Source organism: Equus przewalskii, chromosome 12 (assembly GCF_037783145.1).
Source record: "Equus przewalskii isolate Varuska chromosome 12, EquPr2, whole genome shotgun sequence".
Taxonomy (NCBI): Eukaryota; Metazoa; Chordata; class Mammalia; order Perissodactyla; family Equidae; genus Equus; species Equus przewalskii.
The window spans coordinates 18,349,571-18,367,295 of NC_091842.1; the positions used below are offsets into that span (position 1 = coordinate 18,349,571).

The 17,725-nt window shown below is 39.1% G+C and overlaps 1 protein-coding gene across 9 annotated transcripts in view; it reads right to left on the reverse strand.

Moving 5' to 3' along the window:
* The window catches only part of CRCP (CGRP receptor component), a 43,768-nt gene extending 26,587 nt beyond the window's left edge, over window positions 1–17,181 (reverse strand). The window contains exons 1-6 of one of the 9 annotated variants that reach the window (XM_008530827.2): window positions 16,703–16,824; window positions 15,051–15,139; window positions 9,485–9,521; window positions 7,810–7,908; window positions 6,721–6,772; window positions 4,105–4,199 (exon numbers count right to left, since the gene is read on the reverse strand). In XM_008530827.2, coding sequence (XP_008529049.1) covers window positions 4,105–4,127 — 23 coding nt within the window. In that variant the 5' untranslated portion in view covers window positions 4,128–4,199; window positions 6,721–6,772; window positions 7,810–7,908; ... (1 more) ...; window positions 15,051–15,139; window positions 16,703–16,824. Of the gene's footprint in view, window positions 1–4,104; window positions 4,200–6,720; window positions 6,773–7,809; window positions 7,909–9,484; window positions 9,522–15,050; window positions 15,140–16,205 lie in introns of all 9 variants that reach the window. The other 8 variants (XM_008530824.2, XM_070567861.1, XM_070567860.1 and 5 more) reach the window with 8 other exon arrangements.
* Window positions 17,182–17,725: the final 544 nt, after the last annotated feature.

The following is a 17,725-nucleotide window of genomic DNA, read 5'->3' on the forward strand; positions in this document are numbered from 1 at the left end:
GTAACTAATCTAAGTCTCAGTTCTCTCATCTAAAACACTGAGTGGGTTGTCAGGATTAAGTGAGGCACTTATATAAAACAGTCAAAATCTTAATTCTCCTACACTTACACACTCTCTTCTCCTCTTTCCTTTCCCTCATACTCTATAGAAACATTTCCATTGAAAGTTAGCCTATTCTCCAAGCTAACCTCCAATTTCTGAACCATTTGATTATTTGCACTGCTTACAATGGTTTTCAGCTAGAAGAACAGGCCAGGCACGATCGACTACTTCAAAAACACTGCAAATATTAGCTATAATGGTTGTACCTAAGGCAGGCAACAAAGCCACAAAACCAAAGAGGATTCAGTGACTGCTCTTTTCATTGTAACACAACCTGCTTCAAGTCTTTTTTATCAACGTTAAAGGTCACAACGGTCAAAAAAATTCCGACTAAACTAGTGATTTGAATAGACTACACCTTTAGGCGCTCTCACAAAGTCACCCTTCCTGCATCTTGGTCTACCCCATTAAAAGTATTTGGAGGAAAAATAACTCAAAGAGGTGACAGATTGATTTACTTAGGTTAGCTTGAATGAAATGATTTCATCATAACAGGTAGAATAACAGTGCTTTATCATTCAGGAATCAAAACCAAAGATAGCCAAAAAGGAAAAAGTTAAGCCGGAAATCTAAAGCAATGGACTCAGATATCCTCATTTGTAGTAGAGGCTATATAGTAGCAGCAGTCCATTAGGTTGCTGTGAAAATTAAAATTAAACGAGAATGCTAAATGCATGGAACACTAAATGGGCTCAATAAATGGAAGTTATTGTCATTATAAGGTGAGATGTAAAACTTCCCTGGTTTAATTTGATATAATTTATACTGGCTTCCAATAAGGAAGATCTTCTGTGATCCACCCACTGTTTCAAACGAATCTTCCTTAAAGCTTCTTACAAAGGACAAGAATGGGGGCCAGCCCTGTGGCCCAGTGGTTAAGTTCGCACACTACACTTTGGCAGCCCAGGGTTTCACCAGTTTGGATCCTGGGCACGGACACGGCACCACTCATCAAGCCATGCTGAGGTGGCATCCTACATAGCAGAACTAGAAGGACCTGTAACTAGAATACATAACTATGTACCAGGGGGCTTTGGGGAGAAGAAGAAGAAGAAGAAGAAGGAAAAAAAAAAAGACTGGCAAAATGTTAGCTCAGGTACAAATCTTAAAAAAAAAAAGTATAAAACTCTTAAAAGAAAACATAGGTAAAAAGCTTCATGACACTGGATTTGACAATGATTTCTTAGATACAATGCCAAAGGTACAGGGAACAAAAGGAAAATAGACAAATTGGACTTCAAAATTAAAAACTTGTGTATCAAAAGACACTATCGAGAGAGTGAGGGGCCAGCCCCATGGCCGAGGGGTTAAGTTCACGTGCTCTGCTTCGGCAGCACAGGGTTTCGCTGGTTCGGATCCTGGGCGCGGACATGGCACTGCTCATCAAGCCATGCTGAGGTGGCGTCCCACATGCCACAACTAGAAGGACCCACAACTAAAAATACACAACTATGTACTGGGGGGCTTTGGGAGAAAAAGAAAAAATAAAATCTTTTTTTTAAAAAAAAAAAGAGAGTGAAAAGGCAACTCACAGAATGGGAGAAAATATTTGCAAATTATATAGCTGATATGGGATTAAGATCCAGGACAGACAGAAGACTCCTAAAACTCAACATGAAAAAAGAAACAACCCAATTTAAAAATGGTGATAAAATTTTGAATAGATATTTCTCCAAATAAGATTATAAATGGCCAATAAGCACATGGAAAGATGCTGGACGTCACCAACCATTAGGAAAATGCAAAACAAAACCACAATGAGATAACACTTCACACCCAGTAAGACAGCTATCATAGGGCCCCGCCCAGTGGTACAGTGGTTAAGTTCGCACGTTCCACTTCGGCGGCCCTGGGTTCACTGGTTCAGATCCCGGGTGCCAACATGGCACCACTTGGCAGGCCATGCTGTGGTAGGCATCCCACGTATAAAGTGGAGGAAGATGGGCACGGATGTTAACTCAGGGCCGGTCTTCCTCAGCAAAAAGAGGAGGATTGGCGGCAGATGTTAGCTCAGGGCTGATCTTCCTCAAAAAAAGAAAACAGCTATCATCAAAAAAAGAGAAAATAAGGGTTGATGAAGATGTGGAGAAACTGAAACCCTCACACACTGCTTGTGGAAATGTAAAATGGTGCAGCCACTATGGAAAACAGTATGACAGTTCTATAAAAATTAAAAATAGAATTATCGTATAATCCAGCAATTTGACTACTGGGTATATACTCAAAAAAACTGAACACTAGGTCTCATAGAGATATTTGTACACTCATGTTCATAGCAGCATCTATTCACAATAGCCAAAGGGTGGAAGCAACCCAAGTATACACTGACAAACAAATAGATAAACAAAATGTGATATACACATAAAAACGGAATACTGTGCAGCCTTCAAAAGGAAGGAAAATCTGACACATACTAAAACATGGATCAACCTTGAAGACATTATGCTAAATGAAATAAGACAGTCACAAAAAGACAAAAACTATATATATTTAGAGCAGTCAAATTCAGGAGACAGAAAGCAGTGGTTTCCAGGGGCTAGAGAGTGGAAAGTATGGAGAGTCTTTATTTAACGGATCCAGAGTTTCAGTTTTGCAAGATGAAAAATGTTTTGTGGATGGATAGCAGTGATCATTGTATTACAACAATTTGAATGCACCTGATGTCACTGAATTGCACACTTAAAAATGGTTAAAATGATAAAACATTATTAAGCAATATTGAGATATTTAAAAAAAGACAAATACTGTATGATTCCACTTTTATGAAGTATCTAGAGTAGTCAAATTCATAGAAACAGAAAATAGAATAATGGTTGTTAGGGCTGGAGTGAGGGGGAGTTGGGGAGTTGTTTAATTGGTATAGAGTTTCAGTTTGACAAGATTAAAAGTTCCGGATATTGGTTGCATAATAATGTGAAGGTATTTAACACTAATGAACTGTACACTTAAAAATTTAAGATAGCATATTTTATGTTCTGTGTGTTTTAACACAATTAAAAATACAACGAACTATACTCATACACACACAGATAACACACTTGCAAGATGTTTGTCTTCAGAGTTCATTTGGAGAAGAGAGGCAGGGGAGAAGTGCACTTAGTTTACTGATAGTGTATCAACTCATGTGCCTGAAATAACACCAAATGGTTCCTCCAAAGAAAATTATCGATTATCCTGAATGAAACGACAAAAGCTTCTGGGATTTATCAGCTCTGGAATTAATTCTAAAAGACTAGGACTAGTTTTCTTCTCATGGAAACTCTTGATCTAATTTGTAATGATGCTTTTAATTCCTACAAGCTTAACTTATTTAAGAAAGTCACCAAGAAAAGTAATCAGGCTCTAGAAGAGCAGGCAGAATATTATCAAGCCATTTTTGCCCCAAGCAAACACAAACATCAAATGACTTAAGTGATAAACTTTATAAAAAGCACTTTAATTTATGAAACTCATTTTTCAACCAATTTGGTCTGAACGCTGGAAGCGGGTGATGGGATAGGTCATAGAACTGGGACTCAAAAAAAATATTTTGAGGGGCCAGTCCAGTGGCGCAGCGGTTAAGTTCACATGTTCCAATTCAGCAGCCCAGGGTTCGCTGGTTCAGATCCCGGGTGCGGACATGGCACCTATTGGCACGCCATGCTGTGGTAGGTGTCCCACATATAAAGTCGAGGAAGATGGGCATGGATGTTAGCTCAGGGCCAGTCTTCCTCAGTGAAAAGAGGAGGATTGGCAGCAGTTAGCTCAGGGCTAATCTTCCGCAAAAAAATTTTGAGATTAAAAAACCCACTAAGTTCTGTCCCATGGCTCTAGAAGGATCCCAAGTCTAAGTTTCAGTTGTCTCACCTATGATACCATGATCCTACTATAAAAGAGCACCGTGTGCTAAGTATAACTCAAAATCCAGCTCAGTATAAATACACAGTTGCTGAGGATGGCTTTTGTAAGCTATCATTCTCATTACGTGTCATTCTTTTCCTACTTAAGATAATTTTTACTTACTTGGTCAATTTGTGGCTTTTCATTGCTGTGAGAAATTCTCTGACAATTTCAGGACTCTGGTGCCTGCATGGTGTTTTTGATATGTATTTTAATGTCTACAAAAAAACAAAAAGGAAAAAGCAAACATAAGATAAAGAACACTGAATGACAAAAAGGGAAGGCAATAGCTATAATCTAACATTCTAAAATATTGTTTCAAAAATCTTCTATAAAACAAATGCCTTCAAGAGAATCAATCTTCAGATAATAGGAATTCCTCAAAAAGAAAACCAGTAGCTAAAAACAGGAAAAATAATGAAATTTCAGAAGAAAACTTTTCGCATCTTGAAAGAAAAAACCTAATCTAATAATTGTGTTATCTTATTTCAAGTAACTTTTTTAAAGACAGGGAACTCCAAGAATAAAATAAATAGCCATGAGTCCATATGGATATAAATGACGGAATAAATAAATAAATGGATGAGAAGGAACAATTCTCTCTTACAGAAGAATTCTAACTATTAAACCTAGAAGAAATGAGAGAAATAAATCACCATTAGACAATTGCACTGTAGCAATAATTACTGTAGGAAAGACTCACCAATGAATGCTAAAATGGGCAAAAGCTGAAAGAAGTAGGATATTTGCATAGTCTCAAAGCATCATTCCCAAAATATTTAGTAATTACTATGCTGGTTTTAACATATGTCCTCAAACTCTTTGATCTCCCTCTCTTCAAGAGGTGAACCCTAATCTTCTTCCTCTTGAATGTGGGCAGGACTTGGTGACTCCTTTCTAATTACAGTTAAGCTTGGTTAACGACAGGGATACATTCTGAGAAATGTGTCATTAGGCATTTTGTCACTGTGTAAACATCATAGAGTGTGCTTATGATGCCGGCCCTGATATCAGTTCCCCTACATTAAACCCAGTATATATGGGGTTAAAACCAAAGCACTTTTTCCCTGCTTACTCCCTGGCTCCAGAATCTACTATCCTCCATGGAGACAGACACGGCCAAGGACAGCGACCTGGATTCCTTATCATCTCCTCCTCCCTGCAAGCAGCATCCCAAGGCTGAGCAAACGCAGGCTGATGGGAAAGCTCCAACCAGCAAAGCCACTGACTGCCCACCCCCCCACAAGCAGCCACAGTCCTCACAAACCTTTAAAACTCCTGGCCTCCCATCTTGCAGGGAGAGGAGATAAAACGAGACAAATCTGAGGGCTCACTCTTGTCTCCTGGTTGATATCATCCAAAATAAAAACCCTTTCCTTGCCATAGCCTGGTGTTCCAATTTTTATTTGGCTCCTTTTGTGTAGTGGGTAAAGAATCTATGTTTGTAGGCACTAACACTTACACAAACCTAGGTGGTTTAGCCTACTACACACCTAGGCTATATGGTACTAATCTTATGGGACCACCGTATTATACGTGGTCTGTAATTGACCGAAATGGCCTTACACAGCGCATGACTGTAAGAATATGGAAATGGAAAAATAGTAGTAACTTTAGGGTAGAGAAACCAGGCCTTAACCAAATGATCAAAGTTAACAGCATTAGTAATAACACACTGATATCATTTACCCTATATCATGCAATGAGAAGGGCACATCATCTCTGTGGTATTCTTCCCCAAAAACCCCATAACTTCAGTCTGGTCATGAGAAAACATCAGGCAAACCAAAATCGAGGGACATTCTACAAAATACCTGGCCGGTACTCTTCAGAAGTGTCAAGGTCATGGAAAACAAGGAAAGATTTAGGACCTGTTAACAGTTTGGAAGATACTAAGGAGACATACGTAACTAAATAGAAGATGGTGTTCTGAATTGGACCCTTCGACAGAAAAGGGGCATTACTGGAAAAACTGGGGAAATTCTAATAAAATCTTTAGTTTAATAATATGTGCCAATGTTAATTTCTTAGTTTTGATAATGTTATATAAGATGTTAACATGGTTATGTAAGATGTTAACATTAGGAAATACTAGGGAAGGGTACATGGGAACTCAGCACTATTTTTATAACTTCTGCAAAACTATTTCAAAATAAAAGGTTTTCATTATTTTTTTTTAAAAGAGGGAATCCCACTTAGACATAATCGGAGAGGAATTTCAAACCTGAAAAATAAACGGTAGCCTGAAGCATCTAAGTAGAGTCTCTCAAAAGTGCAAAAATCACGCTGGTCTCAGGCTTTTCCATAACAACAAATACTAACTGACCAAGAAATACCTGTAGAGCCCTGAAGAATAAAAGTTGAACCCAAGAACTCTCTATTCAGAAGAGTTGTCACAGACAAGAAGACTAGAAATATATTCTCAGGTATAAAAAGTCTCAAAACACTTAGCACCACAATAACTTTCCTTCAGGAGTAACAGAGTGGCAGTGAGCTTAAACTGATTAAGTGTGTAGTTAATAGTACTTGATAGTTTGAAATTTGGTTATAAAACTAATTATGAAAAAACATTTTTTTCTTCTTTGAAAGAGATGAACTATATAACGTAAAAGAACATGAATGAATAAATGAAGGATAGGGTTTTAAACATATGATTAAATGAACAAAACTGGATGGAGAGGAATGGTGACAAAAGTGCTAAACCTCTCATTTTCCTTAACGGGGATTACAATAACTTACTTCAAGTTAAATAGTATCTTTGAAAGATAAAGATGATTAAAACCAAATCCTCCTAGAAACAAAAATCAGAATTAGAAGAATATAGTAAGAAAACATAAGTTAAAATGACAGATACAAAATCATACATCACATATAATAAATATAATGGCTTACATTTTCTTTTTTTAGGACAAAGCATAAGGTTGGGAGAGAATGCAGCAAAATGTGAACAGATATTAAAGTTATTAATTACCTTTGCTTTCTTCTTTAAGTTTTTTGGTACTTTCTAAGTTATCTACAATAAAAAATATCACTTTTTGTGTACTGAATAATTTGGCTTTGCCCAAAGAGAAGGTTTGGCTTTTGCCCTCAGCTTCTGGGAGGTAATCTCCAGACTCTTAGGATGTTATACCTCATAGGAGTATCCTTGCCTGGGACCTTAGGTCTTTCTGGATAGTCTTAACAATGTGACTTAGGGTAGGGGCTTTGGGTCATACTGTATCAGTCAACCTGGAGGCTGAGATAAACTACATGGGCAAGCAATCATTCAATCATGCCCATGTAATGGAGTCCCTCAAAAAACTCTGGACATGGAAGCTCACCTGAGCTTCCCTGGCTGGCAATATTCTATACATATTGTCACACACCAATTTTGAGAGAGAAATGTGTACTAACTCCACATTCAGAGGACAACGGAAGCTCTGCATTTGGTATTTCTCCTGGAATCTACTCTGTTTGTTTCTTCCCTTGGCCAATTTTAATCTGTCTCCTTCCCTTGTAATAAATCATAACTGGGAATATAATAGCTTTCAGTGAGTCCTGTGAGTACTTTTAGTGAATTATTGAACTTGGGTGGTCTTGCAAATTGACTTGCAACTGGCATTAGAAGTGAGGGCAGTCTTACAGACTATTCACTCCAATTTTGTAGTTGGTTAATGCTCAAAATTGGCCAAGCTCCTTTCACTTTTATAAACAGAATAAAAACTGGGTTATAGTAAAACTATTCAAATCAGATAACAGGCAATCTTGATTTGATGGCCGGTCATCAGCAGAATAAAGCAACTCTCCTCAATGGTAGTTCAGGTAAACCCTCCAGAAGCCCAGGCTTACTTCATAGGTAATAGTATTCAAGTTCTGTTGCCCAGAACTGTGTTTATTCTTTCCACTTTCTTTACGCTGCTCTTTCAGATCAGTCAGTAACTGGAACACCTAGAGAGAGATATACAAAAGACTTCTATCAATAAATTTGAGAAATGTATCTATTCCAAGGTCAATGATTTTGAAGGATAAATTGTACTTCTTTTCCTCCCACAAACTCTCCCCCTAACTCTTGCATTAGAGCACATATAGAATCCGATAATTTTTAAATCCGATATTTTTAAAATGCTCTTTTATCTAAGTCAAATAATCCAAATTCATTAGTTTACTTAAAATATTTCAAATGTTTCCTATCAATATACAGCATATTGCTGATTTCCTCTGATCTCAAAAATAATACACTGAGTACTTCAAAGAAAATTTTCCTAAAATAAATAATTTTTTAAAAAAGGATTCTGCTTCATAATATGAAAATCTAGTATAATTTATTTCTGGAAAAGAGAAACTATGAGGCAAGTGATAAAATATGGTTTACCAAAAAACGGAAAGAATGCTATAGAACTTTAGAAGTAAATTTTCCCCACAAAGGAGAAACTTATGTGTAGTAGTGCTAAGGAGGGTGGGGAGAGGATCTCTCTTTCCGTTTTAGGGATTATACCAAAGAACTGAGGTAAGTATAGACTCATAGACCATTACTAGATACAGTGCAACCCGTCCGCTGCCTGTCATACCTTTCAGAAATGGTGGCATGAGACCCAATTAATGCAATGTTTCCCTAAAGGATATAACACCCAAACACCCAGCAGATTCCAAACTAGACAAGGAGGTTCCTAAAAGCCAACGGCTTGACCAGCAACCATTTCCTTCCTGTTATAGGCAGGAACCATTTAAGATGAACCTTTACGAAGAAAGGAATATGGCTAACTATGTTAATTCTACTATATATATATCACACAGTGGAGACCAAATCTCCTATAAGTCTTCAAGAGTTTAGACTTTGGCATATGAAAAACTGACAGTGAATATATGAATGGTTCTTTCTACACCCAGAGTTAACCTATCAGATGGTTTTGCTAGTACCAAACAAGATCCAGGCAATTTAAAAGGCAGGGAAAAATAATACCGTATCTCTCCTCTCACCAACCTCTTTCCTTCTTTCCTCCTTTTCCCCGGCAAACCAACACTCAAGCCCCAAAATTCCAAATCTGTTAGTTCCTACTAAATTATTCATAATAGTGAGTCAACTAAGCTCTCATTTTCAAAACGAAGGTGTTAATACTTATGAAACCATTATGAGGATCAAAATAGTAACATATAAAAGCATTTCATAGGTAAACAGTGATAACTAGGAAAAGGTATAAGTATTTTAATAGGAAACTTTTACAGACAGAAACAGTTCCAAAATAGATGCTTCCATCTCATGAAGACATCCCAAATGAAGATCTAAAATCTGTGGGATTTGGGGAAGGGTTGACTACTGTAAACTAAAGTCTTCCAGCTTCCCTGAATTATTGCATATACTTTACCAAGCTTAGAATATTCCAAGGTCCACCAGATGGTGCCATCTGCCTTATTTTAAAGTGGAAAATCCAAATTCAGTCATTTCTAACCAAAACTAATAATCTTCAGAAGCAAAGGGCAAACTATCAGAGCGAAAAGTACAATAGTCCACTTCACAGTTATTTACCTCGTAGTTACTGAGCAGAGCAGAATTGGCATCCTTCCTGCAAAAAAAAAGTCAATTATCTTTAGTCTGGGCTCACATCCCTTTGTATGAATTAAATATCTGTAAAATAATTCCTCTCTCAAGATTCAGTAATCCAGTTCAGGAATTTAGGGACTTCAACCTAAAACTGAGAAATGTTCTAAGTCCTACTGCTTTAGCAAGCTATGGACAATTTCAGAGCGAACTTTCCTTTTTACAGCCATAGCCTATCACACATCCATCATCAAGGAGGTGATTAAAATACTATACTTATCAGTAATCTATGAAGGTAGAAGTTAAGAGAAGTCAGATATCATGGGGGCAAAACCACGGGGGATGGGGAGTTTCGATAAAGAGAGTCAGGGTGCTAGAATTAACTGGAGAAACAGAGTGCTGTCTCATCCCACAACAAGGTCCTCTCTCCAGTACCATCTGCCTCCCACCAGCTACAACATCTTGGACAGACAAGTCTGCCTACTAAATCACCAGAAATGGGATCCTTAACACTAACATCACCACTGGGAATTCCAGCAATGTCAGGAATCCTGCCAGTTATCCATAAAACAACAAAAGTGTTCATCTTCTCTATCAGTTCAACAAGCAGAGTTCATGTGTCGAGCAGTGGTCAAAAGCCTGGTACCCGTGTAACAGCTGATCAAGGCAAATGAGAACAATTTCTTTCATGTATAAATGAGAACAGTAATGTGACTTTTGATCCACTCTACAATATCGCATCAGAAATTATTTACTGTTTTTAGTAGTCTGGAGGCAGTATAGTGTGGTAAGTAAGAACACAGTTTTGAAATCAGACAAATCTGGGTTCACATTCCAGCTCTGCCACTTAAAAGGTGTGTGAGTTTCAGTGAGTTAATTAACCACCCCTCCCAACAAACTTGCCCATCTAAAACAAAAAATAGGGCTAAACTAGTACCTAGAAGTGTTAGCCTGGATTCTAAAGCCAGCTCCACCATATATTAGCTATGTGAATTTGGGCAAGTTATTTAATCTCTCCATGCTTAAATTTCCTCATCTATAAAATGGCAATTACAGTACCAACCTTGTAAGATTGTTTAGATTAAACTGAAACATGTAAAGTACCTGGAACACAGTAAGTGCTCAATAAATGCCATCTAATCTCACCACTACCTGTGCTACTACCTATGTATATACTATAACCTCTTCCTACCTCATAAAGCTATTACAAGGATGAAATGAGACAACAAATTTAAAAAACGTAGAATAGGGGCCGGCCTGGTGGTGCAGCAGTTAATTCACACATTCCACTTTGGCAGCCCGGGGTTCACCAGTTCAGATCCTGGGTGCAGACACACACACCGCCTACCAAGCCATGCTGTGGCAGGCGTCCCACATATAAAGTAGAGGAAGATGTGCACAGATGTTAGCTCAGGGCCAGTCTTCCTCAGCAAAAACAGGAGGATTGGCGGTAGATCTTAGCTCAGGGCTAAACTTCCTCAAAATAAATAAATAAAAGTGTATCATAGTTCTTGGCACTTATTAAGATTTCCCTAAGTGGAGGTTATTTTTAAAAGATATCATCTCACTTAACTCTCATTAAATACCCTGTAATGTAGGAGCTATTATGATTCCTTCTATATAGATGATGAAACAGGCTCAGAGATTAAAAAATTTGCTTTAGGTCACATGTAAGAGGCCTAACTGTGGAAGATAACTATGAAATTGTGAAAAATGAGATTGGATTGGACAAATGGAAACTGGTAATACAGAATCCTAAAAATTCAGGAAGCAGTTTGGACTTGACATAATGTACAACAAAGACTACTGTACATTCTTAAACCAGGAGTAGGGCTATATAATGAAAATGATTAACACAAAATTTCAAAAACGGGCCAAGAGATGGGTGATTTCCCCAGTTAATAAATAAAGCAAAACTAGCAGGTAGTAACACAAGGATCCGACCTCGGCCCTAGGTCATCAGCACAGTGATGTCAGCACTGTAATCAAATCAGCATGTGAAGCTCACCAAATGCTACTAGTCATTCGATAAATAGCTGGGATTTCACAAAAGTGCTGCTTTGCCCAAATGACCACAGCTGCACTCGGGTCACAAAGGATATCACATTTAAAGACAACCTAACACAGGAAGGATAATGCATAATTAGTGTATGTGACATGGTTCATTTAAAATTGAAAATGACAAATCAAACCACATGCCATCTTTGCCTACTTAATCAGGAAGTCAGCCCACAAGGCTTCCTCCTATCTTTGCTTGAAATTGAGTTACAACTCCCCATGTGCCCTAAACATATGGCAACTAAGACATCCCTCCTGAAACAGACTGCGGAAAAAATACCAACGCTTTCTTTACTCAAGACCAATGGATCCATCCCAGGTGCCATTGCTACAACTTCATTCCCAAATCATGTTCCGTCCTCTGTCCATGCCCTGGGAAATCCGTCCTTGGCTCTTCCAAGTTATTGCCCCACTGCCCAAGTCAATATTGTTAATGCAAGAATCCAAAGAACATCATCTGCCTTTCCGAGAACCAATATAAAAGGAGGGAAACTCTCTTTCATGTATTTTAATGAACCTGTGTTTTGGGACCAGGAAAACAATGGATGTTTAAACAGGTCCTGCATCTTGCAGACCATGGCTGGCAGAAGCTGATTTATTCACTGATTCTTTTATTAGGAAGATAATTTCTTTTACCCAGCTAAATACTAATGGAGTAAATGCCAACACACACTAGGCCTTCCTTTATTCGGTGAAATGTCAATTAGTATAGTATCCACCTTTTACAAAGTCCTAAATGAACTGTGTATTGGGAAATTTTTTTTAAAGGGAGTTTTTATCCCGAAGAAGTTACTGTAACCACCACTAAGCAGCAGGTTGTTGGGAGCAGGGTACGGCAAGATCTGACAGACATCAGCTTAATCAAGTTACCCAATTTAATAGCACCAATAATGATGACGTGATGCACTAAGACACATCCCTTATAGCAATCCTGTCAAAAAATGTTTAATTGGAATCTAGTCATGAGGATATAATCAGAGAAATCCAAATTAAGAAACATCCTTCATAACCACCAGCCTAGATTCTTCAAATATCAATGTTATTTGTCACAAAGAAACATGACAACTAAATTCAACATGTGATTCTTAACTAGATCTTAAATCAGAAAAAAAAAATCTAGCTAGAATGACATTATTGGGACAATTGGAGAAATGTGAATGTAAGTTATATTTCAATAGTAGTAGTTATATCAGTGCTAAATTTCCTGCATGTGATAATAATATAGTCACATAAGAGAATGCTTTTTTAGGATTGGATAAAATGACATGATATCTACAGCTCTCAAATGTTCCAGTAAAGTGTGTGTATGCATGTGTCTAGAAAGAGAGAACATGCACACATGTAAGAGAGATAAGGCAAATACATCAAAAACATTAACAAAAAAGGGACTCTAGGTAAAGGGTATAAAGGTACTTGTGGTGTTCTTTTTGCAACTGTTCCATGGGTTTGAAATTTTTCAAGATAAAAGTTGAGAAAAATGGAAATGTAAAACTAAAGAACTCCATAAGGTTAAAACAGGACATATAATTGAGGATATAAAATGCATTTTCCTCCAATGCTTTTTAGGGTTACTAGAATCCATCAAGTGACACATCTGTGAATTACATATTTATAAGCCGTTGACAACAACTGAGCAGGAACTGTCTGCTCTATAGCTAACACTTTAGTATGACATAATACATTCACAAGCATTCAGACTTCTAGAAGCTGCCTACCTACACAAAACTTCATATTCGTCTGTAGCACTTAGAGCAGTAGATTTTATTTACAAGTGTTTAAAGCAACCATTTCAAGTGAATTTTAAAGACTGTCTGAATCTATACTTACAGGCAGGTAATCACCTAATTTCCTTAAGTAATGAATGAGTTGACTGAAGTTGACTTGCTATTTGAAATTTAACCTGTAAAATTTGCTTAACTTGTTGAGTCAATTTAATGGATGTAAACAACTCTGGAATACTGAACTCTGAATAAACAGAACAAAATGTCCTATTGACAGACTTTCCTTAGATGTACACACATACACAAAAAAGCCCATGCAAACAGTGCCTATTAACTGCCATGTTTAACTCTTATGAACATACTAACGAACAAGATTGCTCAAATTCTTCTATGTTCAACCTATGTTATTGATTCAAGTCATGTTCTGAAAAATGAAACTCTAGTACAAGAAAACTGTGTAGCTTTCAAAGTCAATGAACAATTTAACCAGCAGCATTTTCTTGGGAGCTATCAAGCAAGTAACCTCTTTCCAGTTCTGTTACTGAATTGTTATAGAACCTATCAGCTAACTTCTCTAAATCTCAGTATTTCCAGAAGTAAAATGAAGGAAATTCTGTCACTATCTCAAAACAGAAGATACACAAGATAAATAGAGTTCATTTTCTCTAACTATGTATATTAAGTTCAAGAATAAAAAAGCAAACACAAAGCTTTCCAGGGATATAAATAATCCCAAGGCATTAGACAAAGTTAGCCAAATAGCAAATACCTTATATATACAAATACTTAATTTTGCTATGAATATTTTGTATCCTTTCACCTGAGGAAATAAGCTTCCAAATGATGGTCAAAAAGTTTTTATTTTTTAAATTCTATCACCCAACCAAATAAAGCATAAATAGTCTTCACCTTTAAAAAATTTCTAGTGTATGTCTACATGTATTATTCACTCAGTAGGTTGAAGAAGAAAAAGCAATAAAACCTCAGGAGTTTTCCATCCATTCCTCCTTGCTCCAGGTCCTAGGAGTGCCTGATAGAGGTACAATATGTTTACCCTCTCAGAGACTCAGGGTTCTGTTAAAGATCCGAAGGACCACAATGCCAGAGAGGGCACCCCTCATGTTGGAGGCCAGGCAGAAACTAGAAGTTAGGCCTCCAGATCTTTCCATTTCAGGGATCCTTCCACTCCCAAACCACATGTCTACTTCAGAAAACCTCATTTTCTCATAAACTACTAGCTGCAAAATTCTTTTAAAAACCTTTTTTTTTAATTATTTGTTTTTCAAATAGAGCATGAGTTTTTTTGGGTTTTTTTGTTTTGCAGGCAAAGATTCGCCCTGAGCTAACATCTGTTGCCAATCTTCATTTTTTTTTTCTCCCCAAAGCCCCAGTGCATGATTGTATATCCTAGTTGTAAGTCCTTCTAGTTCTTCTATGTGAGCCACTGCCACAGCATGGCAACTGACAGATGGTGTCATTCCACGACCAGGAAATGAACCTGGGCCACCCAAGCGGTGAGAGCGCTGCACTTTAACCACTAGGTGATCAGGGCTGGCTCTGCAGAATTCTTGATTGGTTTCAGTAAGTCACTGACTCCTTGGGAGAAGTGGACAAGCTGCTACAGAAGAAAAAACTCTTGATTCAATGTATCTCTTAGGAAAATCAGAAAGTCTATATGCCCAGCAATTAGGAAGAGAGCTAATTAATTTATATTTATTAAATTAAGGAAGTATTGTTATATTACCTCATTAAGCAAGTATTAGCTAAATACCTACTATGTGCCAGATGCAGTGCTAAGCAGCAGGTGAACGGACACTGGTCCCTGCTTTCATGGAACTTACACTCTTGTGAGGGAGACAAGGCACTAAACAAGTAAAGAAATACCTATTATTACAACTTGCAATTACTTACGAGAAAAGTAAACCAAGGTGCTATAAGAGACAAAAAGGAGGATTGTTTTGGATTGACCAAAGAGGAAAAGCAACCTTGAAAAGAGACACTTAACCTGAGCTATCAAAAGGATAAGAAGGGAGCATGGCAGGGGGAAAAGTACAGCAGGCAGAGGGAATAGCAATGCAAAGGTACTGAGGCAGGAAAGAGCTTGGAAGGTTACAAAAACTACCTGACTGCCAGTGGAAAGTATGTGTGTTTGGGGGGTGGGGACAGTGGCAAGAGTTCAGACTGGTGAGTAGGTGACAAATCTCTAAGATTATGTATAACTGTATAGAATCCATAAGGAATGTGGATTTCCTCTAAGTACGATAGAGAGCCAGTGAAGCATTTTACATATGGAGTGACTTGATCCAATTAATATTTTAAGATCATTCTGGCTGCTGTGTGGAGAATAGAATGGGGGGCAGAGAGTGGAAGCCAAAGGCTATGGCTTAATCCAGACCAGAGATGATGGACTGCAAAATTAGCACGGGAGGTGGTGAAAAGTAGCTGCATTCAAAATACATTCTGAAGGTGGAGATGACAGGACTGGCTGATGGATTGGATTTAGGGGTGAGAAAAGAGGGCTAGATTTTTGGTATAAACAACTGGATGGATGATGAAAGAAAAGGGTTAGAAGTGTACTTTGGCGAATCATCAGCAGACAGATGGGTAAAATGACTGAGGGAGGGAGTGTGAAGAGAAAGGGTCCCAGGACTGAGCCTTAAAATATCTCAACATTTAGAAACCAAGCCAAGAGAGGAAGGAGGAATCAGGAAAGGAGATTGAGAAGTAGTCTTTGATGTAGGAGGAAATCTAGGAAAGCATGTCACAAAGCCAAGAGAGTTTCTAGAGTTTCGGTATCAACTGCTATTAAGAGATCAAGAAAGATGAGGCCAACCATAAAAAAAGACAAAATCATGCCATTTGCAACAACATGGACACACACACACACACCCCCGCCCCCCACTCCCCGTGCTGTTTCTGCGGTCCCAGACCTGGCTCAAGGACTTCCTTCTCTCCAGAAAACTCACTCGTGCTCCTCATCAAAGTCAGATAGCACCCCTTCTGAGCTGGGGCTCCCCAGGGGTCCACTGCCCCAGGTGCAGCTTATCCGTGTCTCCTCCAGATACTTCCAGGACGGACTCGGGCTTTATCCCTTCTAAGTCCCCGCTCAGCTACCGGGCTGGGCTCCCCACTGTGACCCAGAAAACGCTAATAAATGAATGAAGGAGGGAGCAAGCACCAAGAAAGGCAACCGGGACGAGCGGCACCCAGCCCGTGTCCTAGGTACAAGGTGGGAGTGGCACGGAAGGTTCAGAGCGGGGAGCGAGAGTCCCTTTCTTCCCTCGATCCTTCCAGACTGGGCCGTCGCCCTCCCCTCACGCATGAACGAGGGGTCGCCCCAAGGCCACGACTCTCGGCTCCCAGGGGTCTAGCCGTCCCCAGCCGTGAGCGTCGGACCAAAGCCGGGAACGCGCTCTGGGAGGCTTACACTTCCATGTCGACCCCGCCTCGTAGCCTCCAGCCGCCGACAGAGGAGCCTGACGCCGCGCCACCGCCTCTCCGCACTCCGCGCTGCCCGCTGGGTCGCCGGCTCCGCGCGCCGCGCTGCACGCCGGGATCGCCGCGCTGCACGCCGGGAACCTGACCTACGCCGCCGGCCCGGCCCTGCACGCCGTCGGGCTCCGCGCGCCGTGTGGGCCCTGTGCCCTTCGCTCGGCGCGCTTCAGACTGTTAAGCGTTTGCCCGCGGGATTTATCTCATGTTTTCGTGTCTAGGTTATATCAAGGTTTTAATAAGCGAAGGTTCCAAAGGCTTAAGCTGGTTAGTAGGTCTTTGCAGCGTTAACACCCCACCCCTGAGAGAAGCTGGGCGCGGGGTCGGTGGAGTGGAGGCGGCTCTGGGCTGCTGCAAATGTTCTATTTCACGTTCTGGGTGCTGGGTACGCGGGCATGTTCAGTTTCTGAAAATTCGATGAGCTGTACACTTAATGTGGCACTTTTCTGTATATATGTTATAATTGAATAAAATGTTTTAAAAGGTGAAAAAAAACTCAGCCTCCCTTCTCCCTGTTCCCATTCTTCCCTGAGAGCTATTTGGCAAAAAAAGTATAAAAAGTCCGAACGACAAGCACGGTTTCTGACCTTCTGGCCTTTTAGGAATTTACCCAAAGTAAATTATCGGACGCTTGAAGAAAGATGCATGTGTACTGAGGTTTTTCCTGAGATAGCTTAAATGCCGAAGAATGGAGAAGTGATAAATCGTGTTTCAGTCATACCAGATAATATTCAATCGTGAGAAATCATGTAGCATATTTGGTATGCTGGGGAAATGCCCAAGATAGGATTTTTAAAAGAGAAAATAATGTGGTGTGACCCTAATGATCTAAGAAAAAACAATGCATAGGAAAAAAAAAATCCTCTAAGGGTATGGGAGGCAGAACAACCTAATCTACTACATTTTGTCTTTTCAAAACAATAGGGGGGAGGTTGATGCCTATTATCGTCTAGACTTT